General features: G+C 40.9%; 1 protein-coding gene across 1 annotated transcript in view; it reads right to left on the minus strand.

Annotated features, from left to right (window-relative positions):
- LOC126212621 (mucin-19-like) overlaps nt 1-26,149 on the minus strand; it is a 135,788-nt gene that overhangs the window by 90,917 nt on the left and 18,722 nt on the right. The window contains exon 4 of the mRNA XM_049940050.1: nt 22,380-22,516. Within this exon, the coding sequence (XP_049796007.1) occupies nt 22,380-22,516 (137 nt within the window). The remainder of the gene's footprint in view (nt 1-22,379; nt 22,517-26,149) is intronic.

Genomic DNA, 26,149 nt, shown 5'->3' on the forward strand with positions numbered 1-26,149 from the left:
TCGAATAAAATTCTTTTGACGGATATCTGTGCCATTGTCGTCAGGAGTAAAAACCACTGACAGCTGGCCGGATCTTTTGACACAACAGTTTCCAATCGGACGGTCAAGTTGTTCTGTCGTATTCTAACGACAGTGTACGTCTTCTACTGTGATGCACATTATGACGTAACAGATGGTAAAGTGATGGGATTACCACTGTCTCCAACAGGCTCTGAATTCTGTGGCATTACAACTGTCGTGCTTCCTAAAGTACATCGATGACACCTCTCTGTGAAAATGCCCTGCAACAGTTTGTCAATCACACAAACGGTGCTTAACCCGACCTCAAATTTACCATCGAGATGGAGAAGGATGGCAAGCTACAGTTCTCAGATGTTTCAGTAGAGTGAGCGGTAGGAGGCCGGCTCGGTCATTCGGTGTATGTGAAACTGACACACTGATCGATACTTGAACACTGATAATTTTTACAACCCGTGCACAAGAACAAGATCCTGAACACATTAATACACAGAGTGAAAGTTATATCTGACGACGACCGCCTACGTCCGAATTGCAGCACTTTTAACAGGTGTTCCAAAAGAACGGTTATAGCAAGAGACACACACAGCAAATGTTTTCAAGTGTCACTAAAGGAAAAATGCCTCATGAACCGGTCGGTAGAAGAGGGCAAGCTGGCTACTTTCCTGCCACACTGTGAAGCAATGAACAGCAAGTTAGGACACGTGTTGCAGAGGCACGGACTGAGAGCAGTGTTCCAGCCAGCCCCAAGACACGGGATATGCTACACCCTATTAAAAAGACAACGTAGCTCTTCGTGTGCTCACTGTGTACGGTATCTGTATAGGTCAGATAATTCGTACAGCTGTAGAGTGTTTTACTGAGCGCAACAGACATATTAAACAAAAGGGTGCTCAAAAGGTCAGCCATAGCTGAGCACCGCTTGGAAAACAGACACAAAATACAGTTTGAAAACACGTGAGTTGTGGCTCGTGCGTCAACATAGTGGGATTCTGTTATAAAAGAGGCAGCTGAGATAAGAATAAACAGCAACAATTTCAACAGAAAACAGGGGTACGCACTTAGTAGGGTGTGACGACAGGCTCCGGATATCCAAAGGAGGCAAAGACGGATGCCTGAAACTTGTAGGGAGACAGGAATGGGAGTTTCAAACGTGGTGCCGGCCCCTCACATGACCTGATGTCACACGGTCCCATGGGGGGCTGGAGCTGCTACCATACATAGAAAGACAGATCCCTTATCATTTAGCTACAAAATAGCAGGTCAGCAACAAGAAGCAGTTAATTCCATAAATTATCTGGGAGTAGGCATTAGGAGTGATTTAAAATGGAATGATCATATAAAGTTGATCGTCGGTAAAGCAGATGCCAGACAGATTCATTGGAAGAATCCTAAGGAAATGCAATCTGAAAACAAAGGAAGTAGGTTACAGTACATTTGTTCGCCCACTGCTCGAATACTGCTCAGCAGTGTGGGATCCGTACCAGATAGGTTGATAGAAGAGATAGAGAAGATCCAACGGAGAGCAGCGCGCTTCGTTACAGGATCATTTAGTAATCGCGAAAGCGTTACAGAGATGATACATAAACTCCAGTGGAAGACTCTGCAGGAGAGACGCTCAGTAGCTCGGTACGGGCTTTTGTTGAAGTTTCGAGAACATACCTTGACCGAGGAGTCGAGCAGTATACTGCTCCCTCCTACGTATATCTCGCGAAGAGACCGTGAGGATAAAATCGAAGAGATTAGAGCCCACACAGAGGCATACCGACAGTCTTTCTTTCCACGAACAATATGAGACTAGAATAGAAGGGAGAACCTATAGAGGTACTCAAGGTACCCTCCGCCACACACCGTCAGGTGGCTTGCGGAGCATTGATGTAGATGTAAATCTGCCTACTTCACCTTCCGCCCACGCACCGTTTTGGCCTCCTCCGATTGGTGCCAGAGATTGCAATGGTGCCAGAGGTTGCAATAGTGCCAATATATGTGGAAACCCGTGCCGGCACCAGCAGCCAGCGGTTTTTAATCCCGACGACGACGGTGGAGACAGCTGTCGAAAGCTAGAGAATTTTATTCGAACTGACACGGCTCGAAAACAGAAGATTTTATCCTCACGTGCCACTGCAAAAAAACTCCTAGGACACTTGGTACAACCTTATCTCACTGTCTCTGAAGTTCTTTAAATCTTAACTGTCATCTGGTTTCTGTACAAGTTGCACAAAACCTTTTGACTCCTTGTTTTATCTTCTATCTTCAGAATTTCAAAGAGTGTAGCTCAGCCAACATTGTCAAAAGCTTCCTCCATATCTACAAATACTATAAATGCAGGTTTCCCTTTCTCTAATCTCCTTTCTAAGATATGCCATACGGTGAGTAATGCCTCGGGTGTGACTACACCACAACTCGTGAATTGCAACACGTCGAAAGGTTTCTGTCAAAGTGGAGTGTTCAGTTTTGACATTCTTTGGAATACAAAAGAATAAAAATGGACCTAATAACAGTGCTGTGTTGGCCCCATATTTGAACGTATAAAGATTCCTTGGATCAGTTTGCTGTTCCAGGACCCACAGAAATAGAAATAATGAACACTTTCTCAATATAAATGTTAAATTCCCTTTAAATAAAAACCACTTACTGATGTAATGTGCGTGGACAACCGTGAGGCTTTCGCATATATATACTTACAAGATTGCTTTACATGACTGGCGGAGGTAAGCACAGGAAGCTGTCAGGCCAAGCCCATTGCAAATGTCGGGGTCCTTCTTACGCCAACTGAGCTATACATTCTAACACCCCCCCCCCCACCCCTCCAAAAAAAAACACCCTCTAGAGTTCACCGCTAATCTGTCAGTATACTACCACTCTTCTTTCCCACCAGATACTATTACAGTACTTTCAATTTCACACATCACACGTTTTTGCCAGTCAGTGAAGACAAAGAAAGGCCAAATGATGAGTTTGCGTGCTACAACATAATGTTTCATTTAGAGTTAAGGATTCGTGTGCACAAATCCCAGCAAAATTGGTTGTGCTTCCGATGGCCCTCCTGTATAATGAGTTTGTATTAATTTTTTCAGCACCTGAGGATATTATACATTAGGAACCGACTTCTCAGTTTTTGAACAGTGTAGAGATAGCAAAATTTGCCAGCTACTTTCCGACAGGTAGAAATGACAGAAATTTAGACAAAGGGAATGTAAGGTTCATGTACGACAGATACGAGATGGAAGCAGGTGATAACAATATTCGTTAGTCTATAAATAGTAAAATATACACAAAGTATCCACTAAAAGCTTTTTGTAAGATGCTAATACACACAGGACCAGTACCAGGATGGCTACTAAAACTTGCAAAAACTGAGAATTACAGGTGTGAAGAGGAACATGGTGTCAAGCAGCTCCTGATAAATTAATGGTGAGTAGAGAGGTTCTGAGTCCTACAAGGAATGAGATTTCAGCATTCCCCATTAAAGTTAAAAATGCACTGGAGGCTATCATTGAGGGTATGAATGTTGTTATTGCAAGCAAATTGTACAATGCTCCAAGAATATTATGAAATAAAATTTTGGTCTAGCTTCACAAGAATCTATCTGATAAAGTAATGATTAGCGGGGCAGGGGGGGGGGGGGGGGCATACCGCCGCAGTTTGGAAACATCGATAATTTATTTGGAATGATATTCATATAATTAACACACTTTGAGATAGTAAGTATTTTAAAATTTGTGATTTATAAAACTCAATAAAATTCAATTTCAATGTTAGGTTAAAAACAAGGAATTCCCTGAGCTTCCATGAAATTCCACTAGAATTCCAAGTTTTCCAGAAGAACTGCCACCCTGAATACCATTAATGGGAAATGAAGTAAGAGAAAATTGTAGTGTTTTCCTGGGAAAAACATGATATTTATCAGTGGGTCCTAGAGAATAGCTCTTCTCTCATTCAACTAGGAAAAGCATAGGTTGTTAATTTAATCACACGATGTACACGTGGACAAGGAAAAAAATACACTTTTTCGGTGTTACATAACAATATACCTTCCCATACAACAGTAAAACTTATCAATCCTTCGAATGGGTAACATTTTACACATCATCAGCATAGAACTTCCCGCCACCACTTTGGAAAACAAAACCTAGCAAAAGAAAAGTCAGTCTTGGAAAGATCTCAAATGTGCAGCAACTTGTACGCTGCATATTTTCGTATTACGATATGTTGCATATTTTTGTAATTACGAAAGTATAAATTCGAATTCCACCAAACACAGCATGTTAGTTTTCTAACAATTGAAATCAAGATTGTGATGCTCTTTTGTGAGCGAACCACAGTTCATGTCGTGTGATCTCGCCAGCCGGTGACAGCAGATATTCAGAGCAGCAAGAACACACAACTACAAGTTAATGGGTTTAATTAATATACAAAGTGTAGCTAAAGAAAAGCTAAGCTTTCACATACAATATTGATGTCAAAGACTAATAAGCCACAAGAGAAACTAAGCTTTCACATGTACTATTGATCTTTCTTGTGTGTGCTAAACTTTAAGCTAAATCATAGAAATGTGTTAGTAAAATTTAAAATAATGACATAAATCTCTGGTCTTCTGGGCTTGAAATTCTTCCAAGTAGCCGGTCTTCAAACTGTCAAGTTTTAATTGTGAGACACATCCTCTGCGATTTAAATAACTCATCGCACATTCTTACACGTAACATAATTCATTGTGTGCAAAAGGAAATTTACTTCGAAAGTAATGCTTTTCAAAACACTATTCGCAAAATTTTCCTGAGACCTGTTAGAAATACGTTTCAGCAGTTCCCAGAGAGCACTAGAAAACAGGCGTCACTGGGCTCCCACAGCTACGGTGCCATAGGAAGCCCGTATGTTTGCACATATAAAGCATTAAGACATTGTACCTTACTTCATAAAAGAAACAGGACATCAGAGGATACTCCAAGAGCACTGGAATTTCATAAACTGTGCTAAAATGTATAATTCGGCTTGAAGTGCACATTTGTATGTCCAGATTCACAATGAAGTAGGCCCCAACCAGATATTAAGGTTTTCAGAGTGGTTTTCGGGACGTAAATTTTCTTGGAGTATCAGTACTGTACTATCTCGTGTTTGGTTTTTTATTGTGGCAAAATGTCATATGTGCCAGAAGATGAAAACGTGCAACTGAAATTCAGTGAACAATTGAAACTAGTCTCTACTGTGGACGGAAACGCTTCGTATGAAACAAATTGACTGCCTCAGGGGAAAAGATTAATAAAAGCCAAATTTCTTTAGCAAACCGACAAAAATAACTTCATTGTTCTGCAAGACAATTGCTGCTTGACTGCCAAAAACGTGGAAATAAAATAAAATCATAAAACTGAAACTAGTTATATATTTCAGCTTTCCATAATTATGTGAATGTACTTTAATTCACTTGACAGCTCCCGGCCACAAAAATCCATTCTGTCTTCATCTGACGTGGGAGATGTACATGAAGAGGAGACAGCAAAATCACTGAACGTAAACACGGGTCACGTGGAGACTACCCCACTCCCCAATACAACTCGGACCACTCTGCACAAGTGCAAATTTGGCAGCTCGGGAGCACCAGAAAAATTTTTCTGGTTAGCATCTGGCTTCAAGTGACCAGAAGCGGGAGATGGTACTACTCGTATGCGACTGAACTGATCCCCAGGGATCAGTGTTAGGGTCACTCCTGTTCCTTATTTACATAAATGATATGCCCTCTAGTATTAAACGTTGTTTTTGTTGTGCTCTTCAGTCCTGAGACTGGTTTGATGCATCTCTACATGCTACCTATCCTGTGCAAGCTGCTTCATGTCCCAGTACATACTGCAATCTACATCTTTCTGAATCTGCTTAGTGTATTCATCTCTTGGTCTCCCTCTACGATTTTTACCCTCCACACTGCCCTCCAATGCTAAATTTGTGATCCCTTGATGCTTCAGAACATGTCCTACCAACCGATCCCTTCCTCTAGTCACGTTGTGCCACAAACTCCTCTTCTCCCCAATCCTATTCAATACCTCCTCATTAGTTATGTGATCTACCCATCTAATCTTCAGCATTCTTCTGTAGCACCACATTTCAAAAGCTTCTATTCTCTTCTTGTCCAAACTATTTACTGTCCATGTTTCACTTCCATACATGGCTACACTCCATACAAATACTTTCAGAAATGACTTCCTGACACTTAAATCTATACTCGATGTTAACAAATTTCTCTTCTTCAGAAACGCTTTCCTTGCCATTGCCAGTCTACATTTTATATCCTCTCTACTTCGACCATCATCAGTTATTTTGCTCCCCAAATAGCAAAACTCCTTTACTACTTTAAGTGTCTCATTTCCTAATCTAATGCCCTCGATATCACCAGACTTAATTCGACTACATTCCATTATCCCTGTTTTGCTTTTGTTGATATTCATCTTATATCCTCCTTTCAAGACACTGTCCATTCCATTCAATTGCTCTTCCAAGTCCTTTGCTGTCTCTGACAATTACAATGTCATCTGAAAACCTCAACGTTTTTACTTCTTCTCCCTGGAATTTATACCTACTCCAAACTTTTCTTTTGTTTCCTTTACTGCTTGCTCAATATGTTGTTGTTGTGGTCTTCAGTCCTGAGACTGGTTTGATGCAGCTCTCCATGCTACTCTATCCTGTGCAAGCTTCTTCATCTACCAGTACCTACTGCAACCTACATCCTTCTGAATCTGCTTAGTGTATTCATCTCTTGGTCTCCCCCTACGATTTTTACCCTCCACGATGCCCTCCAATACTAAATTGGTGATCCCTTGATGCCTCAGAACATGTCCTACTAACCGATCCCTTCTTCTGGTCAAGTTGTGCCACAAACTCCTCTTCTCCCAATCCTATTCAGTACCTCCTCATTAGTTATGTGATCTACCCATCTAATCTTCAGCATTCTTCTGTAGCACCACATTTCGAAAGCTTCTATTCTCTTCTTGTCCAAACTATTTACCGTCCATGTTTCACTTCCATACATGGCTACACTCCATACAAATACTTTCAGAAATGACTTCCTGACACTTAAATCTATACTCGATGTTAACAAATTTCTCTTCGTCAGAAACGATTGCCATTGCCAGTCTACATTTTATATCCTCTCTACTTCGACCATCATCAGTTATTTTACTCCCTAAATAGCAAAACTCCTTCACTACTTTAAGTGTCTCATTTCCTAATCTAATACCCTCAACATCACCCGACTTAATTCGACTACATTCCATTATCCTTGTTTTGCTTTGTTGATGTTCATCTTATATCCTCCTTTCAAGACACTATCCATTCCGTTCAACTACTCTTCCAAGTCCTTTGCTGTCTCTGACAGAATTACAATGTCATCGGCAAACCTCAAACTTTTTATTTCTTCTCCATGGATTTTAATACCTACTCCGAATTTTTCTTTTGTTTCCTTTACTGCTTGCTCAATATACAGATTGAATAACATCGGGGAGAGGCTACAACCCTGTCTTACTCCCTTCCCAACCACTGCTTCCCTTTCATGTCCCTCGACTCTTATAACTGCCATCTGGTTTCTGTACAAATTGTAAATAGCCTTTCGCTCCCTGTATTTTACCCCTGCCACCTTTAGAATTTGAAAGAGAGTATTCCAGTCAACATTGTCAAAAGCTATCTCTAAGTCAAGTCGTAAGGTCAGTATTGCCTCACGTGTTCCAGTATTTCTACGGAATCCAAACTGATCTTCCCCCGAGGTCGGATTCTATTAGTTTTTCCATTCGTCTGTGAAGAATTCGTGTTAGTATTTTGCAGCTGTGGCTTATTAAACTGACAGTTCGGTAATTTTCACATCTGTCAACACCTGCTTTCTTTGGGATTGGAATTATTATATTCTTTTTGAAGTCTGAGGGTATTTCGCCTATTTCACACATCTTGCTCACCAGATGGTAGAGTTTTGTCAGGACTGGCTCTCCCAGGGCCGCCAGTAGTTCCAATGGAATGTTGTCTACTCCGGGGGCCTTGTTTCGACTCAGGTCTTTCAGTGCTCTGTCAAACTCTTCACGCAGTATCGTATCTCCCATTTCATCTTCATCTACATCCTCTTCCATTTCCATAATATTGTCCTCAAGTACATCGCCCTTGTATAGACCCTCTATATACTCCTTCCACCTTTCTGCTTTCCCTTCTTTGCATAGAACTGGGTTTCCATCTGAGCTCTTGATGTTCATACAAGTGGTTCTCTTCTCTCCAAAGGTCTCTTTAATTTTCCTGTAGGCAGTATCTATCTCACCCCTAGTAAGATAAGCCTCTACAGCCTTACATTTGTCCTCTAGCCATCCCTGCTTAGCCATTTTGCACTTCCTGTCGATCTCATTTTTGAGATGTTTGTATTCCTTTTTGCCTGCTTCATTTACTACATTTTTATATTTTCTCCTTTCATCAATTAAATTCAGTATTTCTTCTGTTACCCAAGGATTTCTACTAGCCCTCGTCTTTTTACCTACTTGATCCTCTGCTGCCTTCACTACTTCATCCCTCAAAGCTACCCAATTCTTCTTCTACTGTATTTCTTTCCCCCATTCCTGTCAATTGTTCCCTTATGCTCTCCCTGAAACTCTGTACAACCTCTGGTTCTTTCAGTTTATCCAGGTCCCATCTCCTTAAATTCCCACCTTTTTGCAGTTTCTTCAGTTTTAATCTACAGGTCATAACCAATAGATTGTGGTCAGAGTCCACATCTGCCCCTGGAAATGTCTTACAATTTAAAACCTGGTTCCTAAATCTCTGTCTTACCATTATATAATCTATCTTATACCTTTTAGTATCTCCAGGGTTCTTCCATGTATACAACCTTGTATCATGATTCTTAAACCAAGTGTTAGCTATGATTATGTTATGCTCTGTGCAAAATTCTACAAGGCGGCTTCCTCTTTCATTTCTTCCCCCCGATCCATATTCACCTACTATGTTTCCTTCTCTCCCTTTTCCTACTGACGAATTCCAGTCACCCATGACTATTAAATTTTCGTCTCCCTTCACTATCTGAATAATTTCTTTTATTTCATCATACATTTCTTCAATTTCTTCGTCATCTGCAGAGCTAGTTGGCATATAAACTTGTACTACTGTAGTAGGTGTGGGCTTCGTATCTATCTTGGCCACAATAATGCGTTCACTAAGCTGTTTGTAGTAGCTTACCCGCGTTCCTATTTTCCTATTCATTATTCAACCTACTCCTGCATTACCCCTATCTGACTTTGTGTTTATAACCCTGTAGTCACCTGACCAGAAGTCTTGTTCCTCCTGCCACCGAACTTCACTAATTCCCACTATATCTAACTTTAACCTATCCATTTCCCTTTTCAAATTTTCTAACCTACCTGCCCGATTAAGGGATCTGACATTCCACGCTCCGATCCGTAGAATGCCAGTTTTCTTTCTCCTGATAACGACATCCTCTTGAGTAGTCCCCGCCCGGAGATCCGAATGGGGGACTATTTTACCTCCGGAATATTTTACCCAAGAGGACGCCATCATCATTTAATCATACAGTAAAGCTGCATGCCCTCGGGAAAAATTACGGCCGTAGTTTCCCCTTGCTTTCAGCCGTTCGCAGTACCAGCACAGCAAGGCCGTTTTGGTTATTGTTACAAGGCCAGATCAGTCAATCATCAGACTGTTGCCCTTGCAACTACTGAAAAGGCTGCTGCCCCTCTTCAGGAACCACACGTTTGTCTGGCCTCTCAACAGATACCCCTCCGTTGTGGTTGTACCTACAGTACGGCTATCTGTATCGCTGAGGCACGCAAGCCTCCCCACCAACGGCAAGGTCCATGGTTCATGGGGAGAGGCTACAACCCTGTCTCACTCCCTTGCCAACCACTGCTTCCCTTTCATGCCCCTCTGTTCTTATAACTGCCATCTGGTTTCTGTACAAATTGTAAATAGCCTTTCGCTCCCTGTATTTTACCCCTGCCACCTTTAGAATTTGAGAGTATTCCAGTCAACACTGTCAAAACCTTTCTCTAAGTCTACAAATGCTAGAAACATAGGTTTGCCTTTTCTTAATATTTCTTCTAAGATAAGTCGTAGGGTCAGTATTGCCTCACGTGTTCCAATATTTCTACGGAATCCAAACTGATCTTCCCCGAGGTTGGCTTCTACTAGTTTTTCCATTCGTCTGTAAAGAATACGCGTTAGTATTTTGCAGCTGTGGCTTATTAAACTGATTGTTCGGTAATTTTCACATCTCTCAACACCTGCTTTCTTTGGGATTGGAATTATTATATTCTTCTTGAAGTCTGAGGGTATTTCGCCTGTCCCATACATCTGTATTAAAGGTAACTCTAAAATATTTCTTTTTGCTGCTGACACTAGCTTGGTAGTAAAGGATGTTGTGTGCAACATCGGCTCGGTTTCAAATAGTGCAGTACATGACCTCAGTTCATGGCTTGTAGAAAATAAACTAATGCTAAATCACAGTAAGACTCAGGTTTTGCAGTTTCTAACACACAATTCAAGAAAACCTGACGTTTCAATTTCGCAGAATGGGCATCTGGTTAGTGAAACTGAACAGTTCAAATTTCTAGGTATTCAGATAGATAGTAAGCTGTCGTGGAAAGCCCATGTTCAGGATCTTGTTCAGAGACTTAATATAGTCATTTTTACTATTCTAACGGTATCAGAAGTGAGTGATTGTTTGACACGAAAATTAGTCTACTTTGCTTATTTTCATTCGCTTATGTCATATGGTATTATATTTTGGGGTAACTCTTCCCATTCTAAAAGGATATTTTTGGCTCAGAAACGGGCTGTTCGGGCAGTAAGTTCACGAACCTCTTGTCGACCCCTGTTCACGAGTCTGGGTATTTTGACATTGGCCTCTCAATATGTATATTCCTTATTGTTATTTCTTGTTAACAATATTAGCTTATTTCCAAGAATAAGCAGCTTTCACTCTGTTAATACTCGGCAGAAATCAAACCTGCATTTGTATCTGACTTCCTTAACTCTTGCGCAAAAAGGTGTGCAATATACTGCTGCAACCATTTTCAATAAGCTACCACTCGAATTCAAAAATCTTAGTAATCCACGTGCTTTCAAATCGAAACTGAAGAGTTTTCTCGTGGATCACTCCTTGTATTCTGTCGAAAAGTTCCTTGAAAAATTAAGCTGATTCTTATTGTATTGTTGATTGCGTTTACTTAAAATTTCTGGACTGACTTTTTTTGGGTTCATAAACATTTATTTTTATCTGATATTACTTTTATGTTGTAATTTCATGTACTGACACGTTCCATGACCTTGGCGATTTGCTCCTTAATTTGGTCCCACGGAAGTTGACATGTAAAATAAAGCGCACTCAGACCAACTTTCGAGACAACAATAAATTCCATTATACCTTCTCATTCACTTTTTTCAAAAATTTGAATGACACCAGCATGCAGGCATTATGGGAGTATGCGTCACTGACTCCTCATTGTGTAACTCCAGCCACAGAGATAACGGAGGCTACTTCACAGCATACAAACACATTATGTAATATCAAATGTCTTATCTCTGCTGTTCAATGACATATGATGTAGTAAAAAGGTTGCAAATTTGGTAAATCAAAGAGAAAGGCACTAAAATTAATGAGGTAATGAATGAAAAGCACACTCACATCACTTCCCAAAGCTACAAAACTTTAATTATACTAAGTACAGAGAGAAACAGCTGTGTTTTTCACTTGTACAGAACTTTCATGCTTTCCTTTTTAGTTTTAGTCCTCGAAAATGGACAAAAACTTTAACTCGTAATCACAAAATGGCACTTTTTACCATGTGGTTACCGTTTTCTATCTACTGATTGAACATTATTCTGATGCATAGTTTGAATAAAAGATATTGTACAAAAAAACTATTCTCTAAAAATTTAGTTCTGTTATGTCTGGGACCAGTAAGTCATTAGATTGGAATTCAAATAACTACCTGGTTAGGTTAGGTTAAGTGACATTAATCAGGAGGAAAACGCGCGCGAGTGCGCGCACGCACGCACACAAATAAAATATCTGCACACGAATCCAGTAAGAAAAATACATGACTTACGTGATGTTCTCAAGGTTTCTCTCCGACATTACAGTACATTATAAAGTTCCTGCTCCACAACCAACACAACAGCCCATTTCATTTCACAAACACACTTTGCCTCAGCCACCACAGTTTTCCACAAGGTAAGATACCATCAGAAGCACCCACACAACATTGCCTCTTACATCTGGTCTTACTACTACACCAATACAGAGTGCATATCCTGGGAATAAAGTACTAGTAATTGTCCAAAAGAACGGAACTGAAAGAGAGATTAAAAATAAAAACAACATATTTCAAATAACAGTAATTTTAAAAGTAAATCTAGAAACAGATCATTTTAACACTGACGGTATACAGCACACTTATAATTATGGACTTGAAACATTAACATGTATGAGAATTATGACAATAATATGAAACAGATAGTTGCTACTCACTATATAATGGAAACGCTGCGTCACACATAGGCACATCAAAAAGATTGAAACTTCCTTGCAGATTAAAACTGTGTGCCAGACCGAGACTAAAACTCGGGACCTTTGCCTTCGCGGGCAAGTGCTCTACCAACTGAGCTACCCAAGCACGACTCACGCCCCATCCTCACAGCTTTAATTCTGCCAGTATCTCGTCTCCTATCTTCCAAACTTTACAGAAGCTCTCCTGTGAACCTTGCAGAACTAGCACTCCTGAAAGAAAGGATAATGCGGAGACACGGCTTAGCCACAGCCTGGGGGATGTTTCCAGAATGAGATGAAGGCAAAGGTCCCGAGTTCGAGTCTCAGTCCGGCACAGAGTTTTAATCTGCCAGGAAGTTTCATATCAGCGCACACTCCGCTGCAGAGTGAAAATCTCATTCTGGAAACGTCCCCCAGGCTGTGGCTAAGCCATGTCTCCGCAATATCCTTTTTTTCAGGAGTGCTAGTTCTGCAAGGTTCGCAGGAGAGCTTCTGTAAAGTTTGAAGGTAGGAGGCGAGGCACTGGCAGATGTAAAGCTGTGAGGACGGGGCGTGAGTCGTGCTTGGGTAGCTCAGTTGGTAGAGCACTTGCCCGCGAAAGGCAAAGGTCCCGAGTTCGAGTCTCGGTCTGGCACACAGATTTAATCTGCCAGGAAGTTTCATATCAGCGCACACTCCGCTGCAGAGTGAAATTCTCATTATCAAAAAGATTGTCATGAAGCAAGCTTTCACCCAAGAAAACACACACACACACACACACACACACACACACACACACACACGTTGGCTTCTTGTTGTGTCTATCTGTAACTCGACATCTCTGCTATGCAGTTAGTAGCAACTGTCCTTTCCATAACACTGTCATTATTCCATCCACGATTTTTGACTGTTTGATTTTATAAATGGGAGTTGTATTTCAAAACACAAATTTAAGTAATATATGCTGTTTCATAACAAACTGTATCAAAATGAACTACTTTTTAAGCAACACTGTTTTTTTTCTGGGCACGAATATTGAAAAGTAACCAGTTTTCAGTTCCTGGTATCGCGCAACAATTGCTGAACCTCAATTTGGAAATAGAATGTGTGCAAGAATGATTTTTGAAAATAAAGATTGCAGCTATGCACGATAACAGTGATGTGTAAGTGCACATGTAAGTTACACTTCACTTTGGTGCCAAGTCAAACAGTGGGTGGTTAACTGGTCCTATCAGATACACACCATACATGGCAACATCGGGCTCAACCATGGGATCTAGTATCTCAGAATAAAGAAATGTGCAAGTTTAACAACAGAAAATCCAGGATGGAGACTGCTGTGTGTGTGTGTGTTTTCTGTCTCCAATGAAGGCCTTGTTGGCCAAAAGCTCATTTTCTGAAAGTAAGTCTGTTTTGCCTATCTGCAACTCAGCATCTCTGCTATATGGTGGGTAGCAACTATCCTCTTCGTAAAAAATGTATAAGTTTGTCTGCTAGCTAAAGATAGTATTATGTGAAATTGCTGACACTTTCACTAGGCAGCTTAAGTGCAGAATGTTTAGAACTGTGACTGTGTGCAATGCCGGTAGAGGTCAGGGCCAGAACTATACAATTTACGGCACTGCCAAGCTCAGCAAGCAATTGCATGATAGCCATTAACCAAATACTTCATGTTCTGTGTTACACATAGCTGGCAGTTTTCTTATTTTGAAATGAGTGAAGAGACTCATCCCAGACCATCATGGGACTAGAGTGTGACTCTCATGACACCATAAGGGATTTGTGATCCATATGGCCATTATGACAGTTCTGCTTTCACATTACTTCACAATGTCTGGCGACTGAAGTTGTCATTTGATTATTCTTGCTGCTGCCTGCCACACTGCACTCACTACTGGTTGTAGTTTCTGCACTATAGCAAGTGGAAAACAAAACTGGTTAACATCTTATGACAAAACCAAGAGTCTTCCTGTGACAAATAGAGTTATTTTTTGGCTCTATTTCTACTTTAAGTACCTTGTCGGTACTGTCTGTACGAGTGTCAAGAATGTGTGGCACAGCTAGGAATGACCACAAAAGGGCTCTGAAGTATGATTATCAGGACTCATATGCTACAGATTCGAAATCACTGTTCTGCAGATTTTGAAGTTATCAAACTCAGCAGGCAAAAATGACAATATTATGAAAAAGTTGTCATTCTGGCCCAAAATGCTAGAGTTGGCAGTCATGTGTGCATGAGCTTTCTGCCAAATAGTTTAGATAAAACACACACACACACACACACACACACACACACACACGTGCGGACAAATGCAACTCGCACACAACTCACCACCATCTCTAGTTGAAGCCGGATTGCAAAAACATGTAAATCAGGCCCTAACGTCCTTGCACTATCCCTTCTCCAACTGTAAAATGCACCTGCTGTGCAATGCCAAATTCCTGAATCCTATCTGACACACTGAAATGGGTGCCCTCCGAGAACTAGAGCAGCATGCACAAGGCCACCTCAAAAAACTCTCCAACCTGTTCACTTCCTACTCCCGCCTTGGGCTACTACAATCTCCACCCCCACAAGCCCACATAATTGACAAACCTGTCTTGCAGACCTGCTACATTTACCCCACCCTCAAAACCTCCTGCCCACCACCATACACAATCCAGAACCTAAACAGACCCAAATAACAGTTATTCCTCCAAAGGCACTAACCGCACAGAACTATGAGTCCTTTCCAAAGGCCTTACCCTTTGATCCATTCCCAAATTCAATCATGCAGGAATTGTTAAAGAACTTCTCTTCTTCTGCCGGTGCCTACAACGAAAACATTTCTTTGCCAGCAGCCATACTGATCAGACTCAACCGAATACCAATGCTGAACACTATCCGACTCAGTTCACTCCTCCATCCAACCATGATACACTCCCACAGCCTCCAAATCACTTCCTGTTAACTTTTCAGAATTTCTTAACCTCAACATCATTCACCAAATCTCTCACCGTGCAAGTTAACCTTATACAGTATAATCCCACTTTTACATTCCCGGAATTAACATTTTCCCACTGTTTACGACATTCTTTATCATTCCCGTCAAATTTCCTATGTCCACATCTTGATTTGCACATGATTTTGCGTCAACACAATTTTAATTTTCCCGCAATTTACACATTATAAAAAATGTTAGTGGAGAAAAAAATGACGCTGGCCATTCAGTAGTGTTTACAAATATTAAGTGGTAGAGTCTCTTGATGACAGGGCACTCTACTCAGCAGATTTGAACTGGTAAACATCTAAAAGATGGAACAATTCGTGCCGTATCTCCCGCTGCTGCCAAGCTCTACCTGGCACTGTGGCTGATGGGAGTAACTAGGTTCGACTGAATAACCATTTCATGACCAATCACAGCCATTTCCAAACTATCCCTACAGCACAAACGCAGTTTCGTGATCGTTTTGATCATCGCGATACCTTTGTCGAACCATATTTAGTGTGTTTCGGCTTTTGGCCACTTGTAGCACTAGTTGACATCATCATTAACTTTGCATTGTTCAAATGTTTAGTTTAAACACAACACCAGTTACGAATTTGTTTTCATGCTGAGCAAAACGTGTTTCAAGAACACGCAAGTTGCCAAAGTGGCATCAACTAATACTTGAAATACAGTGGCCGAACCCCGAAGAGGATATCCTAACCAATGCCATATGATCATTTCATATCATACTCATTGCCAGGTGCAGTATTTACGTATGTGTTTTCTGTGATGTTACACAAACAAACAATGTGTGTGTGTGTGTGTGTGTGTGTGTGTGTGTGTGTGTGTGTGTGTGTGTGTGGTTTTCCACGTAACTGAGGGGGCACAGTACCTGACAACCTCAAAAAGACGTCTACAGTGCAAGAGACCCAGAATAACACAAACTCAAACACCACACAAAATACTTATGCACATATGTGCACTTAATAACGAGAAAAAATTCTCGAAACACGTCATGCCAAGAATGAAAAAATACATAACTAGTGCAGTATTTCATTATTTAAATAATGAATCGAACCTGCAGGCTTTAAAAAACATAGATAATGACATATGAAATTGAATCAAACATTCCTACTTCCCACAATTATCAGTTCCAGTTACATCAGTGGTTTTTAGTAGATAATAAACCTTTATTAGATAATAAACAAGTCCCTGACAAGTCTTTTGATGCCCGTTATGTACATATACGTAACGTTGAAAATGCAAGGGGGTATCCTATATGTAACTTTTACAGCTTAAAACATTATTTCCCACATTTTACACCAGTTTCTGAAGTCCCTTGAAAATTGCCTAATTTTGGTCAAATTATGTTCATTGGATATCTTAAAAAATGAATTTTCTCTACCGTTTTTGATAGTTGCATCAATCTGTTTTGGAAAACCGATACCTGTGTTCTGAATTTCACTCATCATAAATACAAAAAATTACTGAACTCCAATTGCCAGGTTGTCTCCTTGTAAGTTACAAGAAGTATAGCTGTAATACGAGTAACTTGGCATCACTTCTGGGAAAAAATGGCAGTCCAGTAAAGGAAAAATGAACACACTGGGGGGGGGGGGGGGGGGAGATAAAAAAAATATTGCCACCCCCCCCCCCTGCCACCCACACACAACATGCTAATATCGTGTACTACCACATCCCTCTTGATGGGACAAGCCATTCCTGTTTCATAGAACGTGTTCAGCCACTGACAGATCCACAGTTGCACCCACTCTTGCACTTCCTTGTCTGACAAACTGACGTCCACACGTCTTTCTTCAGGTTGCCAAAGATACAGATATCACGTAGTAAAAAATCCAGGCTGTACAGAGGATGTTGCAGTGTTTCCCAACAAATTGCTGGAGCGTAGTCTTCGTCTGAATGACAGGGTGGGGGCAGGCACTATCGTGCGACAGGATGACTCCACCCTACAGCATTCAGACAGCCCGAGGACAAACAGCAAAACCAACAGTGGAACATTGCACATCTCCCCTGCCAAAGAAATACAAAACTGTTCAAACAGGTTCCGGAAGGGTCACTCCTTCGAATGCTGGGCATCTCTGCTCGTTGTATTCCTCGAGCGTGGAACCGCAGTCAATGCACAGCACTATGAAGACACTTTGCAGACACTGCGACACGCCACAGGAATGATGTTGCAAAAAATCACCCCATTGCATGATAATGTCCGTCTCCACACTACCGATCATTTGAAAGCTGCACTTCAGTGATTTGGTTGGGAAACACTGCGACATCCTTCTTAGAGTCCAGATATTTCACCGAATGATTTTCACATCTTTGGCAACCTGAAGAAATATGTGTGGATGTCTGTTTCAGTCGGACAAGGAAGTGCAAGAGTGGGTGTCACGGTGGATCTGTCAGCAGCCAACTGCATTGTCACGTCCCTAGTGGTATAACTGACTTACGGAGTGTGCCGATTACTTTCGAATGGAACCATTCCGTGATGTGTTTTGCCAGGTATTTGATATTCATTTGAGTACCCCTTATGGAGTCAGTGTCAGTAAAGATTGTTCTGGAGGCTTTTTCCACTTTAAGTATGGGAAGAAATCCTTTAAGTGAAGTTTTTGAACAGACTCAGCCCTGGATTCTATCAAGTCCAATTTCATCAACTGTTCCCAAGTTTTGCGGCCACGAAAAATGACAAGCGGCTATCGTACGTGCCACTGCGATTATCTCTTCGAAAGGAAACACCTCGTACAGATTTGTCCAACAGTCAATTGAGCATTTATTAAACACATTTATCAGGGACCACGTGGCATTATCGAGTTCTACATCTACATCTACATCCATACTCCGCAAGCCACCTGACGGTGTGTGGCAGAGGGTACCCTGAGTACCTCTATCGGTTCTCCCTTCTGTTCCAGTCTCGTATTGTTCATGGAAAGAAGGATTGTCGGTATGCTTCTGTGTGGGCTCTAATCTCTCTGATTTTATCCTCACGGTCTCTTCGCGAGATATACGTAGGAGGGAGCAATATACTGCTCGACTCTTCGGTGAAGGTATGTTCTCGAAACTTCAACAAAAGCCCGTACCGAGCTACTGAGCGTCTCTCCTGCAGAGTCTTCCACTGGAGTTTATCTATCATCTCCGTAACGTTTTCGCGATTACTAAATGATCCTGTAACGAAGCGCGCTGCTCTCCATTGGATCTTCTCTATCTCTTCTATCGACCCTATCTGGTACGGATCCCACACTGCTGAGCAGTATTCGAGCAGTGGGCGAACAAGCGTACTGTAACCTACTTCCTTTGTTTTCGGATTGCATTTCCTTAGGATTCTTCCAATGAATTCCCGGATTTGAATTCCCGCCACGATTTGAGTCGCGCGCCACAACCTGCTAGCCAATCAGAAGCCGCGAGGCGGCCGGCGCAGCGACTAAGTCCGGCTCAAGGTCACCCGCCTAGCGAGAAACCAAGAGGCGCTCAGCCACAATGTTTAAGTGAATATTGTTTTTTATTTAAAAAAAAAAAAAAAAATCTCACGGGATATCAGGATGGTTCTCGGGTTGGACAACCTTTATTGTCTATAATATAACATACAGTCACCATTTATTTTTATTTTACGATTTCCATTACCAACTTTAGCCCAAATAAACAGGTATTCATCTGCATTCAATTTCTTCTTCCTTCTAGTACTCAACACAAATGGCATACTAGGAACCAGTGTACCATATGGCTGTTTAGCCAGAAGTCCTGCTGTCTCTGCTATACTCCATGTCTTCCACGTTACAATATTTGCATCTGGGAAGGCTTCAAGGCCACCATAATCACAATGATTGCCCCACACAACTGCTAGTGTGAGCCATGTACTACCTCCAAACACAGCTTGTACATCACATGTGAAGTTCAATTTCAATATATAAAACAACTGAAGATGTGGAAATGACAACATCAGCTGCAGACAAGAAGAAGAATACAGTAAAATCTGTTGCTGCACACTCTTTGCTAGATGGACCCGCAGTGTTTTGTGGATGTAAACTTAATTTTAGCATCGACATTAACGATACATTTACCCATGGCAATGGATGGCTTACAGTGGCCATTGTACGAGGTGGTACAGGTGTTCCAAACATGTCAGGATTGGAAAGTTTCGTTGACAGAGACATCATCGCCTACAAGACGTATCATGTTACTGAAAATGCAAATAAAGACTTTGGAAAATCAACATATATGTCACCCTCGCGGCTTCTGATTGGCTAGCAGGTTGTGGCGCGCGACTCAAATCGTGGCGGGAATTCAAATCCGGGGGACACGGGCCCTAGTATTACTAGGCCCGTGTCGCTGGAAAATCAAGTTGTTATCACTTCCGGTCTCTTGCGCAACAGACTGATAATGCGCACTGGCGCAGACCGGACGTTGACGTCATGATAAGGCCGCCGCCGGCTGCAGCTGCGCCGCAGCACGTAGCGTCATTCGCTCTGCGAACGTCGAGGAGTGCGGACGCTTAGCTCTGGGTGTCTCGCTGGGCGTTGGCTTGCTACGTTTACCTGTATTAACGTGCCACAGCAATGCCTAGGCGACGTGGTTACCGTCGTCGCTGGCGGCGCGGCGTTCCTGTTTATCATTCTCTGAAGGCGATAGACATTGATCTTGCTGGGCAGTTCAATAAGCAACAGCTAATTGGAGGACCAAATGTATTTCGTGGATTGAAATTGAACTGCTTTACCGACGATCAACTTTATACGATCATTCCATTTTAAATCACTCCTAATGCATACACCCAGATAATTTATGGAATTAACTGCTTCCAGTTGCTGACCTGCTATATTGTAGCTAAATGATAAGGGATCTTTCTTTCTAAGTATTCGCAGCACATTACACTTGTCTACATTGAGATTCAATTGCCATTCCCTGCACCATGTGTCAATTCGCTGCAGATCCTCCTGCATTTCAGTACTATTTTCCATTGTTACAACCTCTCGATACACCACAGCATCATCCGCAAAACGCTTCAGTGGACTTCCGATGTCATCCACAAGGTCATTTATGTATATTCTGAATAGCGACGGTCCTACGACACTCCCCTGCGGCACAACTGAAATCACTCTTACTTCGGAAGACTTCTCTCCATTGAGAATGAGATGCTGCGTTCTGTTATCTATGAACTCCTCAATCCAATCACACAATTGGTCTGATAGTCCATATGCTCTTACTTTGTTCAATAAACGACTGTGGGGAACTGTATCGAATGCCTTGCGGAAGTCAAGAAACACGGCATCTACCTGCGAATCCATGTCTATGGCCCTCTGAGTCTCGTGGACGAATAGCGCGAGCTGGGTTTCACACGACCGTCTTTTTCTAAACACATGCTGATTCCTAGAGAGTAGATTTCTAGTCTCCAGGAAAGTCATTATACTCAAACATAATACGTGTTCCAAAATTCTACAACTGATTGACGTTAGAGATATAGGTCTATAGTTCTGCACATCTGTTCGACGTCCCTTCTTTGAAACGGGGATGACCTGTGCCCTTTTCCAATCCTTTGGAACGCTACGCTCTTCTAGAGACCTACGGTACACCGCTGCAAGAAGGGAGGCAAGTTCCTTCGCGTACTCTGTGTAAAATAGAACTGGTATCCCATCAGGTCCAGTGGTCTTTCCTCTTTTGAGCGATTTTAATTGTTTCTCTATCCCTCTGTCGCCTATTTTGATATCTACCATTTTGTCATCTGTGCGACAATCTAGAGAAGGAACTACAGTGCAGTCTTCCTCTGTGAAACAGCTTTGGAAAAAGACATTTAGTATTTAGGCCTTTAGTCTGTCATCCTCTGTTTCAGTACCATTTTGGTCACAGAGTTTCTGGACATTTTGTTTTGATCCACCTACCGCTTTGACATAAGACCAGAATTTCTTAGGATTTTCTGCCCAGTCAGTATGTAGAACTTTACTTTCGAATTAATTGAACACGTCTCGCATAGCCCTCCTCACACTACATTTCGCTTTGCGTAATTTTTGTTTGTCTGCAAGGCTTTGGCTATGTTTATGTTTGCTGTGAAGTTCCCTTTGCTTCCGCAGCAGTTTTCTAACTCGGTTGTTGTACCACGGTGGCTCTTTTCCTTCTCTTACGATCTTGCTTGACACATACTCATCTAACGCATATTGTACGATGGTTTTGAACTTTGTCCACTGATCCTCAACACTATCTGTACTTGATACAAAACTTTTGTGTTGAACCGTCAGGTACTCTGTAATCTGCTTTTTGTCACTTTTGCTAAACAGAAAAATCTTCCTACCTTTTTTAATATTTCTATTTACGGCTGAAATCATCGATGAGTTAGATATTAATGCTCGCTTATAATTTCAAGTTAAATGTATGCAAATTATGAGCGAGAGATGGAAAGTGGGAAATGCTTTTTGTATTCCTCTGAATCTACAAATTAGTAAATGGGAGAATAGGTAGAAGAATGGTTGTAATTGTATAGCAGCTCACCGAAAATCTGTCTGTTCCTGAAATGACATAGCAACCCTGACATATTAAGTCCTCTGTGCTCTGTTATCATTTGCCATTATATTCTCAAAAACATATTATATTGTACTCAGCTGGGTGAATATGGCTACGTAAGATGTTTGGGGACTCTATAGGTCTACAGAAAAATTCTTCTGAAAGCTAGTAACATTCTCAGTCTTGTTTACACGTGCCTCAATTGTGCCGTGAGTTGTCACTTCTACTCCTTAAATCATATGTAATGCTGGTTACTTTCAGACTGTTAAAAAGTTTGACATCACAAAATTAGCATGACAGACTGATACCACACATTTAGTCAGAATAAAGGTAAAGGCTGTAGAAGAGAAAGATTGTGACACAATGGGAAACCGAGACTTCCACACTTGTGTACTCACTGGTATGTCGAAGGGGAGAGAAGGCCAGCAGAGCTCTCCGCAACCTCTGAATCGTCTGCACGACCAGAGTCCGAGGACACATTTCTACGCTGGCGTTTGGCCGACTCGTCGTCTGGAACTTCGTTCGGTGTCAGACACTGAAAATTTAATAATGCATTGGTTAAAAACGGTGTACGTACTCCTGTAATTATAATTATTTGAGCTGCACGATCACTTTAAACGTTTAGAGTACCTGTGAAAAGTGTTCAGGTACTTTGAAACCAAATCTACGTCAAGTTTGTCACTCTTACAGATTCACATCAGTATTTACTGATCAAAATAAACATAAAAACCTATAAACTGCCTCAAAACTTTAGAACAGTCAACTGCTTCAATAGATAGTACAATGTTTTCAAAATAAAACGAAACTCAAAGAATATATAATTTTTTACGCAGTCTACACATAATATATTCATGAAGTAAATAAATTTCCTACACGCGTCCGTGAACATTGTTAATATTTTGTGAATACAACCATCTAGATTACTTAATAAATTTCTTTATTTATTAAGTTATCTCAGGCACTGCCTTCATCAGATACTGGCAATTAAGATTAAAGGAATAATGAGCGACAGGCATTTTTATACAACATCAAGCTAAAAAACTTCAATAATTAAAAAGTTAAAAGTAGTTTTAAAAAGTTATTCACCAAAAACCAAACTTTCAAAACAACGTTCAAAAAATTATACAAAGATGCAAGTTCTCACTGACGGATGGGGGACGTTGCCTTCTAAACCTACATCTATACTCTGTAATCTACCTAATGGTGTGTGGCAGAGGGGACTTTGAGTACCAGTGTCACAGAACTATGGCTGGTAAGCCTCCGTGTGGACTCATATCTCCCCAGTTTTATCTTCCGTGCTGATAGTGGGAGCCTAAAATTCTTCAGTGATGATATTTACTTACCTACCATCTTCTGGTTCCACCAAATGAATTCTTTCAATCGCCCTTTGTTCAGCAGCAATCCACACAACTGAATTTGGTACATGAAACAAGTTTGTAGGTATATATGAATTATTTGAGTTGTTTTTCAGTAGCTCTCCAAGTTTCAGGCTTGAACTAACTACCATATTTACCATATAATAATGTGGGTTTTTTTCCGAAATTCATGATTTGAGAAATACAGGGTCAGCTTATATTCACAGGTTAAACTAGTCCTGCTGATAATAACTACTACTCATTTTGAAAACTATTTTTCCAGTCAGAAGACATCTATTGTGAGCGCAACGGAATTTCTCTTTTATACCACCACTCTTATGTTACTGTTACTGTAACATTGCTCACTTGCATCCAAGTTCACTTCCATTCAATTTCAGAAGGGGGAGGGAGGGCGGGGAGGGGGGAGGGAGGGGGGGGGAGAGGGCATTTGAAGTTTCACACAGTACTGTCTCACTGAGAACGAGTGCACTAATACGGGAACCCACTCAGTAAGAAGTGTGCAACACTGTGACTACCCAAACCAGTCTATAAGCAACCCAACTCACGTAACGAGAGAAAAAAAGTGTCAACTATCAGCGACTGTGCACGTACACTCACATGTAAAGGTAGTTTCCTAAAGGTTGTGAAAGCCAACAACTGTTACGCACCTCTGATAATGATGGCATATTACCTTTGAGAGGGTCACATACTGCATTGTTACAAATATTAACAACAATATATCAACAAAAATAATCAATCTTTTAAAATATAACTGGATGCATAAAAAATATACTCACCAAGCAGTGGCAGGAGAAGACACATACAAAAGTTAGGGAAATCTGCAAGCTTTAGGAGCCAATAGCTTCTTTTCTATAACTCTTCCCATTTTCTAAACCTTGCTGGTCCTTTTCTTTCATCCCTTTTCATTTCCTTTCAATCCCTCTGGCAGAAGAATGAACCACTGTCTCCAAAGGTTTCCACATTTCCATAACTTTCAAATGTGTTTCCTTCTGCCGCCACTGAGTACGTACATTCAGTAGCACTGAAATCTATTCCACCACTTAACATTTATAAACCTGTGTTTCAATGCATTCACTTCAAACTTGCTGAAATATACACACACAATTTTTTGTGCGTCCTGTTTTGTGTGAAGTCCACAACATTGCAACAACGCAGCATCTCGGGCCACATCCTACGTAAGCATCAGAAACAACCGACAGCAAGCGACATCTGAATACGTGACACTCCAGCAAGAAACAGCATTATTGGGCGACACGCTCGGGTTCCCTGCATGCGAGCGACGAGTTCCCACTACAAGATAGCAACTACAGCCGACCAGCTGTTTCTATAGAACAGTGCTCCTAAACCATTGAATACTGTAGGTTTGAGAGTAAGGCAAGAAAAGTAGCTTTACTTAAGGAAAATAAGGCGATAAAGGAGTGCTGTGCATGAAATTTATGAAGGGAAGAATATATGTGGATGAACAGGGAGACATTAGACCATCTCATGAATAAATTAATGGTAAATGTTTCTTAAATGATCAAGAATTTCCAACAGCTGATAAGCCCAGGAGAACGACCGACTACTGCAAATACAGAAGAATGAGTGGTGTCCATGGTGAAGAGTAGTGTCTTTGGCTACTAATTGGGATCGTTTGGTCCCGAGTTCGGTCCTGGCTACTTCTTATATTTAAACTGACTCAGCTGCAATCCTGTCACCAATTCCACGTATGAAGTTTTATCTATACTGTTTACACGGCACCTCAAAGTATATTTTTAAGGTCTTGCCAAAGTACTTGACGTTTAAGTGTGTATGCACCTATCCCTGTATTATCACACACATTAAGTTCCTAATAAAACACAATGAACAACCACGAAATTTTACTGGTATTAGAATGTTGGGAATGTAATTAATTGGCCATCTATGTCAAGGCCAAGCGGATCAATTAATATGAATAGTCTCCACATGTAAAGCATGCAAAATTTTGTGAAAAGAAAGTCAAGTGTTTTGTGAACTGATCTATCTGGAGGTGAGATATAAAGCATATTAGAGAAACATTTGCTGCAACTAATTTTCTGTATATAATTTCTAGCACAATTTAAAGGCACAGCAAATGTTTCTCTGTTCTATTTTATTTCATTTAGGCAAATCATTTCACATATATCTGATCGATTTCTTTCATTTTTTATTTTCAAGTTTTATTCAGAGAGCATGATCCTACTGACACCTCACTTGCTTTCTTGGCATCTTATGTTCTCGAAATGTCTAAATTTAGTATTTATCTTCAGTACTTGATTTGAAGGAAGTCTTTTTGACAGTTAAATATCGTACCAGTGCATCTTTTTATGAGCAAGCTAGCTAGACATTGAACATATGAACTTTTTGACACTTCATTTAAATATCTAACAGTAGCTGTTTGTGAAATATTTCAATTTTTCTTCAAACCTATGATTGGGTTTCCCTAATTACCTTGATTATTTTCAAGCAATTAATTATTTTTGTGCAAAACTAGACCTCACGGTGGTCACTTCGATATCCCATTTGCAGATTTCTTGCTCTTGGTTGGCTATGAAAATTCAGACAAAAACTGATTGTGTAATTTATAGGGAGTCTTGTCCTTGCACCGCTCAAACATTTGAGAAAAATATATCGAGTGTTAATCATACAAGTATGACAAAGTATGTCCTTTTTGTGTGCTGTCATTTCCAAAAAACCACCTTGTGATATCTTGAACCGTTTATGGAATATGACGACTTTTACAACCACTTGAATCCGGACGGGCAGGACAAGATTCGTATGAAGCGACCTTCCAC

The sequence above is a fragment of the Schistocerca nitens genome, chromosome 11 (assembly GCF_023898315.1).
Source record: "Schistocerca nitens isolate TAMUIC-IGC-003100 chromosome 11, iqSchNite1.1, whole genome shotgun sequence".
In the NCBI taxonomy this organism is placed as follows: Eukaryota; Metazoa; Arthropoda; class Insecta; order Orthoptera; family Acrididae; genus Schistocerca; species Schistocerca nitens.